The 17,178-nt window shown below is 34.5% G+C and overlaps 1 protein-coding gene across 2 annotated transcripts in view; it reads left to right on the top strand.

The window, feature by feature from the left end:
- VMP1 (vacuole membrane protein 1) overlaps positions 1–17,178 on the top strand; it is a 124,307-nt gene that overhangs the window by 26,572 nt on the left and 80,557 nt on the right. The window contains exons 3-5 of one of the 2 annotated variants that reach the window (XM_014856968.3): positions 1,112–1,247; positions 2,313–2,403; positions 3,221–3,331. The exons of the other annotated variant lie outside the window; for it this stretch is intronic. Of the exons in view, the coding sequence (XP_014712454.1) occupies positions 1,112–1,247; positions 2,313–2,403; positions 3,221–3,331 (338 nt within the window). The remainder of the gene's footprint in view (positions 1–1,111; positions 1,248–2,312; positions 2,404–3,220; positions 3,332–17,178) is intronic. 2 annotated transcript variants of the gene reach the window in all.

Raw genomic sequence — 17,178 nt, 5'->3', positions numbered from 1 at the left:
TCTTTTTAATTATAGCCATTCTATCAGGTGTAAGGTGATACCTCATTGTAGTTTTTTTTTAACATAGAACTGAGACATTTCACTCTTTTTGCTTATTTATTATATTTCGGTGAGGAAGACTGGCCCTGACCTAACATCTGTAGCTAATCTTCCTCTTTTTTGTATGTGGGATGCCACTACTGCATGGCTTGATGAGTGGTGCATAGGTCTGTGCCCAGGATCCGAACCCACAAACCCCAGATTGCTGAAGCAGAGCAAGTGAACTTAACCACTGTGCCACCAGGCTGGCCCCATCATTGTAGTTTTGATTTGCATTTCACTAATAATTAGTGATGTTGAACATCTTTCCATGTGCCTGTTGGCCATCTGTATATCTTCTTTGGAAAAATGTCTGTTCATATCCTCTGCCATTTTTGATTGGCTTGTTTGTTTTTTTGTTGTTGGGCTATATGAGTTCTTTATATATTTTGGATATTAACCCCTTGTTGGGTATATGATTTGCAGATATTTTCTCCCAATTGGTGGGTTGTCTTTTTGTTTTGTTGATGGTTTCCTTTGCCTTGCAAAAGCTTTTTAGTCTGATGGAATTCCATTTGTTTATTTTTGCTTTTGTTTCCCTTGCCTGAGTAGACATGGTATTCAAAAAGATACTGCTAAGACTGATGTCAAAGAATGTACTGCCTATGTTTTCTTCTTTTTAGAAAAAAGAAAACTGAGGCAAAGAAAGGTTAATTAACTCATCCAAGGTCACATGACTAGTAAGTGGCACAGCCAGGATTTGAAACCAAGTAGTTTGCCTTCACATTTTGAGCTCTAAACCACTTTGCTCTATGATATGATGCTAAATTGACCTTCATAGAAGGTGGGCCAATTTATATTCCAATAATGTACAAGAAGAGAAAGTTGTGTCTTGACAATAAAATAATTGCAAAAATAATATTAAGAGTAGAGCGGAAGCACCTAGCCAGACTTGTCACAGTGTGAACCACATTGTTTGTTTTTTGAGGTTTATATGCAGTCCGTCGAATGTGGGATGGGAAGGTAGATGAATTTTTAAAGTGATTAGGAAAAGTGAGCATTCTGTTTTATCTTCTGCACTGATGTTTTTCAGACCCCTCTTCAGTGAATGAAAAGAAGAGGCGGGATCGGGAAGAAAGGCAGAATATTGTCCTGTGGAGGCAGCCACTCATTACCTTGCAGTATTTTTCTCTGGAAATCCTAGTAATCTTGAAGGAATGGACCTCAAAGTAAAGAGTCTTCCATTATCTTTTATGTAAACCTATTTACTGATTTTAGAAGTCGTCAGCAATCTCTTAGTCCTTGCCACCTGCTCTATAAAAATGGATTGATTAAATTTAGAGTGTTATAGGAACATATTTATTTTCTTTTCTGTAGTTTGAAGAAAAATAGATTGGGGGAGCATATTACTATTTGCTCACTGGATTATTGCAGTTGACCACTGTCTCATGTTGAATCTTTTATGCAAAGGAGAACACTGAGAACAAGAGTCCTTTTCTTCTAACTTTACCTTCAGGAGAAATCAGGCCTGTGTACGTTAGATACCCTGATTCTTTAGTAGGACAAGGTTCAAGATATGTGGCACTTTTAGTGGTAATATGAGGCAATGAAAAAGGACTCTGCCATGGCAGTGTGTTCTATCTTTAAATTTAGTATTTTCAAGCCCTGTTTCAAATATAAAGAACAAGTTGAACTTTTACATACCTTGTCATTATCTGGCTTGCCTTTCCAAGTTATTGTCTGAAATAATATCTTACGTTTTTATCTCACTTAAAATTTATAAAACATTTGTAACATTTTTCGGTTTATTTGATCCTTAAAGCAACTGCATGAAGAAAGTAAAACAAGTATATGATTATTATGATATGATTATGATGATTGTTAGTATTTTAAAAACAAGAAACAATCAGATTGGTTAAGTGTGTTGTTCAAAGTGCAATATTTAAGGGACTCTGACCCAGATCCTCTGACTTGAAGGCTAGTACTCTTTCCATCATATTATAATATCTCTTCCCGTTAGAAGTTGTGGTGTAAAACAGATCAATCTTTGGGTAAAGGAAAGGCTACGATTGGTTTATGCTAAGAAGTTGGGTTCTAAACCCATGTAACTTCCCTTGACCCCCTTCTGCATCCCAAGAGACCATATTTTTTTAAGGACAGAAGAGCTCAACCCAGAAAGAACTGATTCTGTAGCTGAGCTAAATAACCCAACTGCTTCAGCAAGAAATGGTTTGTAGAGTGATGAACCCTGAAAATGAGACAGATATTTATTTTTTAATTAATTTGTTTTTAAGATTATGGCATCGTCAAAGCATTGTGGCGTCTTTTTTACTGCTGCTTGCTGTGCTTCTAGCTGCGTATTACGTTGAAGGAGCACATCAGCAGGTAAGAGGTTCAGCAGCTCTGTTCCGTTCTTGTACTTCCTCTAATTCCAAACAGTTCTTAAATGGGACTATTGTGGGGCTCATAGAATTTCTACCCTCAACTTTTTTAGGCTTGGTTTTGCTTTCTCAATTTATCTGGTAACTGATATTTTAGTGTCTTACTTTTAAAGCCAAATATTAAAAATATTTTTATAGTAGTTGGTGGCTGCTAAGTATTTATATCTCGTATGTATCATTCCTTGTTACCTTCAAGGATTTAAATGTAACTTTCCTGATGGTGTTTAGTCAAAGCAGCATGTATCCTTTAATCGCTACCAAAGTCTTCATATTTCCTATAACATGTTCCTGTGATCCACTCTAACAGATATTCTCATCCTAGATTGAACGTTAGGTTTGATATGTATAAAAAGGGAAATTCTTTTGCCTATAGTCTGTAAATAAAACAAAACTGAAGGGAAAATAGGACATTTTGTTAATAACTTTAGTAAAAAGTTTTTCATAACATTTAAATATCTTTAAAAGTTTTGTTCTCATAGTTATTAGTAATTTGCATTTTTCCTATAAATGTCATTGCAATAGCAGGACTTTAAAGGTCTAGAAATAAAAGCTTTATTCCAATTAGATGAATTTTTTGCCATCTCTGCTATTGCTTAGTAGAGGAATTAGGCCCCTTCACGGGGTTTTTAATTTAATACTGTCTTCCTATGGGAAACTTACTTTAGTTGGTTTGTTTTATTTTGACTGTAGTTGAGAAATACCACATTTCCGTTTAAGAATTCTGGTTGTCTTTTTTTCACTTCATCCCTTTTGTTTTTCAGTATGTGCAACGTATAGAGAAACAGTTTCTTTTGTATGCCTACTGGATAGGCTTAGGAATTTTGTCTTCTGTTGGGCTTGGAACAGGGCTGCACACCTTTCTGCTTTATCTGGTAAGAATAACTTTTAATAAGCAAGATTGAAAGAAATTATGTTTTAATTGGTGCTTTTACTTCGGAAGTTAAAAATTGTTAAGATTTTTATTTAATTACCTTTGTGTTTCGTGAGCATTCTAATCCTCAAATCAGTGCTTTAAGTTTGACTTAGAATTCTATTTGTTTTTCCTTTTGGGTCGAGGATTTGAAAAGAGAAAGGAAAAAAAACCCTTAGGCAAATGAGATTGTTTACTTAAATTTAATTCAGCCAGGAAATGTTTTTCCTTCCAGATTTTGAAATAATAGTTGCTTGCTTGTGCAATTGTCGTTTTAATAGTTGAAGTTATCTAAATGTACAAAATTTCATGTAAGGCTAAAAATTAATTCAGACAGTTTACTTTCTCTCTTAATCAGCAAATGAGACATGGCATCTTCCCTGAGATCCTCAAACACCATGTGTGCATCTGAATAGTTATTTTGATGCTCTTGTTCCATGTAGTTGATGACATAGTGCATGTGTAGAACCGCCTGCTTTCCTAAACCCTTTTAAACCCAAGTTTAAGTGTCCCCCTCCTAAAGAATATTTTCTTACTTAGTTGAAATGATAAAGATAGGAGATGGGTTTTCCTTTGAACATTGACAAATATACTGAAATTATAGCAGAGCTAAGACTAGGAGGTGATGAGCAAAACATCTCGGGCACAGAATTTAAATAGGCACGTTCAGGGTCAAGTAAGTATAGGGTGAAGAGTGAGTGCCTCATTAAATTTTGTGCCCTGGATGCCTCCCTACTTTTACTCTATTCCTGTCCCTGAATAATATAGTGAAAATAATTCCATATTTGAAAACAGATTGATCTTGATTAGAGACAAGCTGATGAAAAGTTGTCACAGCAGTAGTATTGACTGCTGAATAAAGTTGAACACTGCAAACTCTTCAGATTCTTGGCCACAGTAAGTTCATTTCTGAAGCAGGAATGATGAGTATTAAGGAATGATTGTTCAGAAAGCTGCTGAATTAATGGTCTGAAGAATAACTTGAGAATTAATCTATAATACATAACTTCTCCAAGTTTATGGGAGTTTAAAACCTGGAATTTTAGAATTCTATTCATGATTACTTGATGATTTTATCTCAAATACGGACATAAATCCTAGGGAAGTAACCCATATCATTGTTTCTTTAATAGCTACATTCTTAGAAGTATACTACTACACTAGAGGTTGAGGCAGAGGGGAAAAGAAGGAATTACAGGCTACAGGTTACCTTCTGTTCTTTTCTAGACCTATCCTCTGAGATTCCTTGGGAAACCCAGATTAAGGAACTCATTTGTAGCATTTGATTAATTTGGAAGTATCTGAAAAGCAGCCTGTATAGCAGATTCTACTGAACCTTAAAAGGGATTCTAGTGAACTTTGTAACATGCACAGTCAGTTAGAATAAAGAAATTTGAAACATGGAAGTTTCATGTTTCCTGTTTCTTCTCTTATCCATGAGAAACATTTATAAAATGTCTTGATGTGAAAACATTATTTAGTTCCATTGATCCATGTATCTAGTAAAGGCTTTAGAAACATAAAAATAAACATTTATTGCAAAATTCATTTGAGTGAAAAATCACGTCTTTGCTTCCATAAATTAAGTAGTAATTTCTGCCCCTGATCAGAGTGTAGGTTTAATGGAATATGGTTAGACTGTTCACAAGTTTAGAAGGAATTCTTCAAGAGCTATTTGAAGGAAGATATCACTCTTTCATTATACATACTCAGTACTGTATATATTATCAGGTTCAGCAAGTATGAACATATAATCAAGGAACATCTGAAACTGTGTTGCATTATACGTAAAAGCTATATAAAAGCTTTGTGGCATTATCACTGCTCATTAAACTGGGGTCCAGGATGGATCAGGCTACTTTTTTTCAGTGTTAGGTAAATTTTATTTTTGTTTGTTTGTTTGTGAGTAGCATTTAGAATTATTCTAAATGCCTTAAAATTAAATATAAGTAAAATAACCCGATCTGCAGTTTATGAATATATAATTCTGGCTATAGTTTAGGAGATGGATTGAAGGTGGGAGAGAAGATGGGCAGTTACAATAATCCTTCTGAGAGACTCAGGCTTCCATAGAGATAGCAGGAAGCATGGAGAGGAAGGGCTATTTACAAAAAATAATTTGCAGGGAGAGGTCAAGCAGAATAAAGACAAAAAATGGCATAAATCTTTAATGTTTCAAAAGAGTGGTTGGAGTGGCAATGGCATTAGAATGAAATAGGACAAATCTTAGAGAAATTTTATTGATAAAATTAAAAATATGTTGTGGTTCAGTATGGGGGAGGAAGGAGCCAAAGATAACTGTTGGTTTTTGACTTGACTGAGTAGATGTTGATACCATTAACCGAATAGAAAACAGTTATGTGTTCACTTGTTCATTCAGTACATAAGTATCTGAAAAGAGAAATTTAAAGAGCTATTGTAATTGTCTTGCAAGGTAAATGAGATCTTCTCCTCATCCAGGTAGGTTGCTAGTGCCAGTAGTTAGATGGAAAGAAAAGGGAAATTTGTAGAGGACTAAGAACACTTTCTTTTCCTTTTCCTTTTTTTTTTAATTAATAGGCTTTATTTTTTAGACTAGTTTTAGGTTTACAGGAAAATTGAGCAGAAAGGATAGAGAGTTCGCATATAGCTTTACGCATACATAGGCACACACACTCACATTAAAAAAAAATTTTTTTATAAACTTAAAAATCCCCTATTTTTAAAAAATTGGTTTTTTTAAATTGAAGTATAATTGACATAATATTGTATTAGCTTCAGGTATACAATATAATGATAGTTTCCCCTATAAACATTTTGCTTTAGTGTGGTACATTTGTTACAATGGAGGAACCAATATTGATACGTTATTAACTAAAGTGCATTGTTTACATTAGAATTCACTGTGTTTTATAGTTCTATGGGTTTTGCATATTGCATAATGTTGTGTATCCTCCATTACAGTATCATACAGAATAGTTTCATTGCCCTAAAAATACCCTGTGCTCCATCTGTTTATTCCTACCTCCCAACCCCATGAACCCTTAGCAACTACTGATTCTTTTACTGTCTCTAGAAGTTTTGGCTTTTCCAGAATGTCATATAGTTGGAATTATACAGTATATATCTTTTTTTTGCCTGGCTTTTTTCACTTAGCAGTATGCATTTAGAGTTCTTCCATGTCTTTTCATGGCTTAATGTCTCATTTCTTTTTATTGCTGAATAATATTCCATTTTCTGGATGTCCCACCACAGTTTGTTTACCCATTCACTTATTGAAGGACATCATGGTTGTTTTCAAGTTATGGCAATGGATAAAGCTGCTATGAACATTTGGTGCAAGTTTTTGTGTGGATGTAAGTGTTCAACTCATTTGGGTAAATACCTAGTGCATGATTCGTGGATCATGTATATTAATTGCTGGTATATAGGAAAGCAGTTGACTTTTGTGTATTAACCTTATATCCTATAACCTTCCTATATCACTTAATAGTTTTAGGACTTTTTTGTCGATTCTTTATGATTTTCTGCATATATAATTATTTCATCTGCAGATAAAGACAGTTTTATTTCTTCCTCCTTAGTCTGTCTGTATACCCTTTCATTTCCTTTCTTGTCTTACTGCTTTAGCTTGGTCTTCCAGTATAATGTTGAATAGGAGTGGTGAGAGAGGGATATCCTACCTTGTTCCCTATCTTAGTGGGAAAGCCTCTAGTTTCTCACCATTAGGTATTGTGTTAGCTGTAGGTTTTTTGCAGATGTTCTTTATCCAGTTGAAGCTCACCTCTCTTCCCAGTTTGCTGAGAGTTTTCGTCATGAATCGGTGTTGATTTTGTCAAAAGAATACTTTTTTAATGGCTGGCCCTATGGCCTACTGGTTAACTTTGGTGTGCTCTGCTTCAGCAGCCTGGAGTTCACGGGTTCAGATCCTTGTGCGGACCTCCACCGCTTCTCAGCCATGCTGTGGCAATGACCCTCATACAAAAGAGGAGGGTTGGCAACAGATGTTAGCTCAGGGCGAATCTTCCTCAACAACGACAACAAAATTTGATCCGTGTTTAGGAAACTATTCCAAATAATCTCTGGTTACATTTTAAAAACTTAACATTTTTTTGGTGATGGATGGTTGACAGAGTTTTATCATTATAGATCACCACTCCTTTTGTTTTATATTTGTGAAATGTGATTGCATTTGGAAAGTCCTAATTATACCTCCTTTTGTTTATGAGCCTATACATAATGCTCACTTAGGGAGATGTGACAGAAATATTCTCATGTCATACATTTTTGCTCTGATGAAATAGGTACCTTTTCCATACTCATATAACTCCTCAGTCAAGAAAACAAGTGACCATATTAGGACAGTAGTCTGATCAGAAATAAAACTCTCCCTTTGACAATAATTTACAGCAAAATTGGTGAAAAAGAAACCAAGTTTAACAAAGGAAGAAGATTTAATTCGTTCTTCATCATGATTTTCTTTACTGGAAATCATGGCTTAAAAGGGAAATAGGAAAATTTTTCCTGAATAGGCAAAATTTCCCAATTACATTCTTTCCAGTATGGAAGTTACGTCTTTTAGAAGTATCGTTTAATTAAAACTTATTGTACAACTAAATGGTGATCTAAAAGTGTTACCATATTTCCAAAAATATTAGATACCATATATCTGCCTTTAAAATGGAAAAGTTGTCTTGATTTTTAAGTTCATCAAGAAACAATTTCATTTATATTTTTAGATATAATTGAAAAGTTATACCTTAATCCAGATGTTCTAGAAATCCTCATCACTTCTTTAAACATTTGAAAGAAGAGTAGTTGTTTGATCCGCATTAAACTTAATGAAAATCAGCAGGAAAAAAGATTAGTTTGGGCTACTATCAAATTTTGTAAATTGATTTGAAAACAGTAGAAATCTAGTAGTTTGCAGAGAACAGATATCTAGCCACAACGGAAAAGTTAAATACTGTTTATACAGGCATAAAGATTGCCAGCCAGAGAGGAAGAGATGAAGGGAAAAGTGAATGGATTCCTTCTTAAGGCTCAAGGAGAGTTAGTTGGCCCTCTAACGTTAGTTGGTTTGTTCCGTTAGTTTTAATAGTCAGCAAATGGACTTGGAAGGTCTGTAAATTCCGTGAAACACTATGCATGTTGTTATGTGTTTTTGCAAAAGTGCATCTTTCTGGCAAAAAGGACCTATTGTATTAGATTCTCCAAAGACTCTGTAACCCCTAAAAAGTTAAGAACCACTCTTCTAGAACTCTTTTTCTAACTATGTCTATATTTGGCTGCCACTAGGTGGCATTGCTAATACAACCAATATGTGTACTATTTTTGCAGGTTCTACTCTGGATAAATATGAAAGCCTCAAATAGCTCTACTTAGATTAGAGGCATATTCTATTATTTATCTGTATTTATGCCTACATAATACCAGTTAATACATGTGAGTGAACATAAGTTTTCTTAACAATTTCCCACGTTCATTAGTTAGTTTAACAGTTATCAGTCCGCCTTTCTTTCCATTGTGACATATGTTTACATGCAGGACATATTCTCATGGCATGCCTGGGTTTAGATATAATGCCATAATTCCATCTTTTTCTTTAATATTCAAGAATATGCAAGAGATTTTAGGTGATTTTGTTATGAGACTGAAATTTTTCATTCCTATCATGGGAGGTAGTAGTGCATATTCAGAGTCAAACAACTGGGTTTGAATATGTGGTCAAATAGTACTATGCGATATTTGGCAAATTTTTTAACTTTTAAACCTCATTTTTTTCAGCTGTAAATGGGAATGATAATAATGGTACCTATCTCATAAGACTGTTTTGAGGATTAAATTAAATAACGCATGCACACTTTTCAACTCAGTGGCTGATATATATAATGTGCTCAATAAATGATAGGTGCTATTTTAATTATTATTATCATTATTCTTACTCCAATTTTATTTTTAAAAAGCAATCATTTTCAATTTACATGCTTTAGCTATTATTCTTTTTTTTAAGATTGACACCTGAGCAAACATCTGTTGCCAATCTTCTTGTTTTTCCTTCTTCTTCTCTCCAAAGCCCCCCAGTACATAGTTGTATATTCTAGTTGTAGGTCCTTCTGGCTCTGCTATGTGGGATGCCGCCTCAGCATGGCCTGATGAGCGGTGCTAGGTCCGCACCTGGGATCCAAACCGGCGAAACCCTGGACTGCCAAAGGGAGTGTGCAAACTTAACCACTCAGCCATGGGGCCAGCCCCTAGCTATTATTCTTAAGAAATTATAAGCAGCATTTCCCACAATTGATTTTTTTTTTTTTTTGAGTAAGATTAGCCCTGAGCTAACATCTGCTGCCAATCCTCCTCTTTTTGCTGAGGAAGACTGGCCCTGAGCTAACATTCGTGCCCATCTTCCTCTACCTTACATGTAGGACGCCTACCACAGCATGGCTTGCCAAGCGATGCCATGTCCGCACCCGGGATCTGAACCGGCAAACCCCAGGCCACTGGAGCAGAACGTGCGCACTTAACTGCTGCGCCCCTGGGCTGGCCCCCACAATTGATTTTAATGTAGCAATATATCATGGCATAGTTGAAGACCACTGATAATTGTTCCATTTCCAGTGATAATAGATTAGGCAGTTTGGATCAACTCTCTCGAGAAAGTGTCTTAAAAAGGTTGGTAAAATTTAAAACATCTTTTTAAAGCACCATAGACATAAAAAGAGAGCAAAGAATTACAAAGCCAACATCTAGGTTAAAGAGGAAACCCAGAGAGGTGAGACTGGCTAAGAAGCTGCCCTGATAAACCAACAGGCTTTGGATTCGTTCACTAAAGGCCCATACTTTAAACGTAAGGATGAACTAGATATAAATCAGCCCTTACAGGGGCTGAAGCTCAGGCTTAAATTTTAAGTCTAAAGGAAAATAAAATCATCCTAGGCTTCATATTAACTCTGTATTTTTCATATATAAATTAGGCACTCAATCAAAATTAATCAGGTATCTGAGGAGACAAGATAATTTGATCAAAACAAAGAAACAATAGAAACAGATCCACAGGGGATCCATTTAATGAAGTTATTAGACATGTACTTTAATCCAAAATCAGTGTGTTAAAAAAGTAAAAAACAAGTTTGTGTATTTTGGCAGAGAATTGGAAACTATAAAGGAGAGCCAAATGGAAATTCTAGAATTAAAAAACCATAAGAACATTAAAAAGCATAGTAGCTGAAATTAAGAACTCAATTAATGTTCTTTCGGTAGCCACAGCTAAGAGAAGACTAATGGACTGCAAAATAGGCCAGAGAAAAATATCCAAAGCAAAGAAGGAGAGATGAAGAAAAAGATATACTATCTTCAAAGGATCTCCAGTAAGACTGATTTCTTGCTGTCATTGATTTGGTTGAAAAGTCAGCTAACAGTGGAATGGTATCTTTAAAGGGCTAAAAGAAAATAACTACCAACAGAGGATTCTGCACTCAAAATGTCCCATGAACAGTGTAAAATAAAGATATTTTCAGAAAGCAGAAAGTTTGTCAACTAGCAAACATGCTCTAAAGAAAATACTAAAAGATGTTCTTTGAATGGAAGAAAGTGATTCTAGATTGAAGCCCAGAGAATCAGGAATGGATGAAGAGTACTAAAAGGGTAAATTTAAATTAAGATTGACATTAAAAGCAGTAGTGATATTGTCTTGAGAGATTTAAAATATATAGCAAGAATTAAAATACATGATCTACAAATCAGATGTGGAGTAATTGAAATTAAGTTATTCTAAGGTCTTTGCATTGCCCTTGAAAAGGTAAGATATTAATTTATATAAGAGTTTAATAAATAAGGATCTATATTACAATCTTTAGGGTAAGCGCTACACGATTATATAAATATCAAGCTAGTAAGGGAGGTAAAAATTTAATAATCTTTTTGTTTTAAAGATTTTATTTTTCCTTTTTCTCCCCAAAGCCCCCCGGTACATAGTTGTGTATTCTTCGTTGTGGGTCCTTCTAGTTGTGGCATGTGGGACGCTGCTTCAGCATGGTTTGATGAGCAGTGCCATGTCCGCGCCCAGGATTCGAACCAACGAAGCACTGGGCCACCTGCAGCGGAGCACACGAACTTAACCACTCGGCCACGGGGCCAGCCCCGAAATTTAATAATTTTTAAAAAGCCAAGCCAAAGGAGGGCAAGAAAGGAGACAAAAGGAACATAGAACAGGCAGGATAAGTAGTAAGCATTCGGTGGTTGATTTAAATCCAAATATGTTAATAATTATACAAATGTAAATGGAATAAATGTTCCTCCCAATTGTCCAAATAAATGTTAAAAAAAACTTCAACTATCTGCTAAATACAAGCTACATACCTAAAATATGACTGCACAGAAAGATTAATAGTACAAGGATGGAAAAAGATGAGCTGTTCAATTCAAGTAAGAAAAAGCTTATGTAGTTATACTGAAATCAAAGTAGAGTATGATACAAGAAGTGTTAATAGATAGAACACATCCATTATTAATAGTAAAAGATTCAATTCACCAGGAAGATGCGAGTTCAGATTTGTATTTGTCTGATAATACATACTCAACATATAAAAAGCAAAACTTGGCAGAAATACTAAGAGAAGGGAATAACTTCCACAAACTTGGAGGATTAAGAGGAGAGTATAGCACAGTTTTGGATACAAGATCAACACGTATATAATAATCATATTTCTATATGCTACAGTAAACATTTAGAGAATGAAATTTTTTAGAAGGTAGCACTTATAATAGCATTTTTTTAAAAAAACAAAAAGCTGAGAATAAATCTAATAAAAGATATGCTTTGCCTCTACATAAAATTGTGAAATATTATTGGAAGCAAAAAGATCTAGATGAAAGAAGGGATATATCATGTTTGTGGATTAGAAGACAGTCTTGTAAGGCTATTAGTTATCCCAGTTTTTCTAGAGAATCAGTACAATATCAGTCAAAACTTGAGTATGGATTTTTATGGAAACTGACAAACTGATTGAAAAAAATTTTCATTACAGTAGCTTTATAGTAAGTCTTGACAACCAATAGAATATGTCCCTCTATTGTGTGTTTCTGTTTCTTAATCTGGATAGAGGATACCTGTGTCTGTAATAATTCATTAAGATATGTGCATTATGCACTTTTCTATATGACATATTGTTTTAGTACACACATTCTTTTCATTTAGAATTTTATAGTCACTTTTGCCTAAGTACGTCTGGATAATATCTGCTGTGGTTATTTTAAATTGGTATCTAACTGCTTCCTAAAATCACAAATGTTCCATTAAGATAACATTCATTTTTCTGAGACCTTTTCAAACTAAGACTGAGAACAAATGGGTTATATTCTCAGAAAATTGAATTCTTTCATAAAAGCATCACTGTGGTAATTCATTTCAGTTTACTTCAAAAAGCTTGAACATTTACTCTGCAAAAGATTCTGAAATACTATATGGACTACAAAAGGAATTGGACAAATAGAGCAAAAGATATATATTACATAATTATACTATGGGACATTGTGATAAGTGCTATCATAGTCATATACATAAATTACTATGGGACCCCTGAAATAGGGAGAAATTCTCTTGCAGGAAGAAGAGTAGGAGAAGTTCTTGAAAATGGGTTTGTTGAGGGAAGGGCAGTCGATGCAGAGATGTGAAAGTAGGGTATGTTGGAAATGGAAAAAAGACCCATGTGAGAAAATAGGTGGTGCCAAATGGTGGAGAGCTTTGAAAGTCAAACTTGGGAGTTTAGGTTTTATATGTCATAAGGAGTTATTCAAACAAGCATTAACATAATATGTGTTTTTAGGAGCATAACTCTGGCAGCATTGTGGAGGGTAGATTTGGCGGAGAAGCAACTAAGAGTAAGGAGTTCAATTAGCAGGCAATAGTACAGCTGAGAGGTAATAATTACCTGATCTAACACAGTGACAGTAGGAAGGATTTCAAATTTGGGGGATTGGATAGTGTGTGGGAGTGAAAGTAGCCAAAATAATAAAAACTGTACTAAAAATATGAGCTTCACTTCTAAAATAAAAGCTCTTTGAGGGCAGGGATTTTATTTTTTTCTACTTTGCTTACTGCTGTATTCCAAGTATCCGGAACAGTATCAGGTGCGTACTGGGCGCTCAATAAATGTATGTTGAATAAATTAATGTAAAATAAAATCTTTGAAAAATCCTATAGAGGGGAAGGGGAGACAGAATAATTGGACTTCTTTTATTAGCATAACAGTTTGTCCCTGTTATGTGAGTATTATTTGCGACTGTTGATGAAAGGTGATCTAATCTGTATATAGCTTTTTCTCATTTTGCTTAGTAGTTTTATATTAAACATCAGTGCATCCTCTTTTTTATTTCTGCAGCAGATAAAACTGAATCTACTCCCTGCTTTACAAACAACATTTTAATATGCTCTTTGCATTAAATTTACTTACATTTAGATAAACAACAAGCACAGTGAATGATTTAAAATGTGATGTTTTAAAAATTTCCTGTATACCAACATGATCTTGATATATCTGTATAGTAAGGTATGTTATATTTTGATATAAGGAAAGAATCCTTATTAAATAACTAATTAGAAAATAAATAGCGTTTGTAAACTGCTTTTCTTCTGATTTTATTTCTTATGCAGGCACATCTTTTTGTTCTTTTGTTTCATGTCTTATTTCATGAGCAAATGTTGCCTGGCAATGAGTGCAAGTTATATTCATTTGCTTTACTTGTTTTTTTTATAAGTAGATCAGATGCAAAAAAATCTTCTGTGGCTGGCAGATTTTTCTGAGATCACATCTTCTAAGCACTCTTCTATTGGATATTAATTTCCAGAAATCCATTAACAAATTTATTTTAGTCTTAGCAGGCATATAGCAGGTTTCCTTTCAAGAGATCCAGAACATGAGTGATCCAGGAATGCTTACTTACTAGTCGAAATTATGCCCAGAGCAAAAACAATAAGTTAATGAAGGGAACGTGGCTGCTGTTAACCTTTTTGGTGCATCTCTGTTTTTGGATGAGTCAAAATTTCCACCTTAATAATGGCCTTACCCAGGGCTAGACAGTCCATGGGTCAGCACTTTTTCTGTAAAGGGCCAGATAGTGAATATTTTAGGCTTTGCAGGGCATACAGTCTCTCTTGCAGCTCCTCAGATCTGTCATTGTAATGAGAAAGCATCCAAGGACAGTGTGTAAAGGAATGAATGTGACTGTTTTCCAATCAACTTTTATTCACAGAAAGAGGTGGCAGACTAGATTTGATCTGCGGGCTGTAGTTTGCTAAGCCTTGCTCTGACTCGTGGGATGATGACAGTACACCAGAAGAAGCATAGTGAGCTTCAGAGCCTTAGTGAATTAGCCACCTTCTAAGGATTTTTGCATGACGTTGTGCATTTGATTCATCCATTTACCAAAAAAGGATTCTCTCTTCTCTCTTCTGCGTCAGAGTATTAGATTTAACATGATGTTTTAGAAAAGAATATAGTTGTGCGAGTGCTGGAGCAGTCTAGAAAACCATCAAGGGAAAAAGACAACTTTTCCTGAAGAGAAAAGTGGAAAAAATTCTTCCAAATGAGCTGCCTAATGGCAGCAAGATTTAGTTCTAATTCCATGTTTAAACCACTACTGTGTGCGGTTATTAAATACCGGCTTTCACAACATTACAATCATTTTGAAAAATAAATAATTTATGGATTAAGTTTAGATTGTTATAAACAATTGGGAGAAGTGGTGGGATTATTTCATTAGCCACTTTAGGATTATTTCCCATTACTAGAAAAATATGATTCATAATTCTCTAAACAACCAGGTTGACAAAAATAGGAACTTTGGTATGTGATAATGAGAAATGTATCTCAGACATGCTCCTTATATGCACGTACATTATTATTCATCAAGTTACAGGACAAGCAGATGATTAAAGAGCCATTTGTAAACTGTATGTGCCATTAATGATTTATAAAGTCTGTTATGTTTAACAATAACAAAGAGAATGAGTTCTTTGGCAGGAATTTACGAGTCTCAAGTCATTACGAACAGTTTTTGACACTAGGTGGAGTAGTTTCCTGAAGAATGGCTTAACAAGCCCTGTATTACACCTTTCAAACAAGCCCAGCTCCTAGACAAAGACCTCTAATGAGAACAAAAACTATCAACAATTATTTTATAATTTTAAAAGGCACCCAAATATTGAGCTATAAATAGAAGGCTGAGTATATTTTACAGACAACTTTTCTCTTTGGCATATGTCTTAACCATTGAATTCTCTCACCTTTTGGGATCAAAATGGGAGGAATTTTCACATGTTGAAAGCATTGGAGTGGTCCTATCTAGATGCAGTTGGGATGTAGAAAAGTTTTGAAACTATTCAATTACGTTGTAGAATAGATTGGTTTTTATTAGAAGCTATAACGTCAAAGCATTATCATCTGAATGGTATTTATGAATCATCTGTTTAATATGACCATTTTAATAGAAAAAATATTTGGCTCTTTGTTATAAAATAAGTACAAAGAAAGTTAGTTGTGAGATATTTGTCCCTGTGTAAGAGTCATAAGTCTGTTTCTGCTTTAAAATTTAGGATTATTTCATCAATAAAATATGTGGCAAAAATTATAAATTTAAAAAGTCTGACATCTTGATTGCTATTGAATATTATGGAACACCTCTGTATATAGTACCCTGTTTCCTTTAATAAACAAGTACATTGTAGTGTGTGTATAGTATGCTAATATAAAGCTGTTTTTTTCCTTAGGTATAGACATTTCCTATAGTTTTTGACTCTTGGCTGTTTATTGCCTAAAGTAAATGTTATTTGGAAAACTGCATGGATATGGATTGAAATGAAATAGTGAAGTTTCAGAAAGGGAAATTGTTTAATGTCATGAGATGGAATAATTCTTTTTAAAAAATTGTTAGCCAATCTCTTTCCCTTTTTTCCTGCTTGACTTCTGATTATTGCTTCATTGCTCACCTTTCTATCCCTCCGTAAGACACGAAAGGAGAGATATTGCCAAAAGTAAGGTTCTAATGCAAATTGATATTGCTCTATATAGGTATAATGACTCTGGCTATAAGCATGCAGTGACTCAGGGCTCTTGCGGGAAAACCAACAGGCCTTTCTTAGAAAAGGTCTGTTTGCCCTTTTTTTTTTTGATGAGGGCAGGATCAACGCTTCTCCCTTTCTTTCCCTACGAATGACTCATGTATTAACTCTTAAGAGCATCACCACATCAAAAGAAGAAACCAAGGTCTCCAGGACCTACGACTGGGTTTTCACCAGACAAAAGGGGTATGCACAGACTGGGTGACTTCCTGCCCTCAAGTCACTATTTATTAATGTGTGCTTAAATAAAAGCTAAGATTCAGTTCAGCTGAAATCTCTTCTGTTGGGTATATATTTTAAACAATTTATAATAACCTTTTTTTAAGCTCTCTCTATAAATATGTGGTCCATTTCTCCTAAGCGCTTAAGTCAACTTTATGTTCGAAGGTTGCTTAGGTTTAGAGAAGAAAAGCAAAACATGTCTTTGTTTATAGATTGATTCATATAATAAAAATGACTTCAAAGACAGGTCCTGAAAACTTGAGCTATAGAGCTTATACATTTTTTGTTTTGATTAGCAATTTTATACTTATCATAACACTATATCGTCTCATATATTCTTACCCTGTTACCTAGGTTGTGCAGGCATTATTATCATTATTGTTATTTTTATTACTATTATTATTAGGCTTTTTATCAAATGAGGAATGTGAGATAGAAGTCTGATTACATCTGGTAAGTTATTAACAGATTCAGAAAACTAAAACCCACAT

Source organism: Equus asinus, chromosome 13 (genome assembly GCF_041296235.1).
Source record: "Equus asinus isolate D_3611 breed Donkey chromosome 13, EquAss-T2T_v2, whole genome shotgun sequence".
NCBI lineage: Eukaryota > Metazoa > Chordata > Mammalia > Perissodactyla > Equidae > Equus > Equus asinus.
The sequence above is the reverse complement of the archived record's forward strand: the minus strand, read 5'-3'. Positions and strand labels throughout refer to the sequence as shown.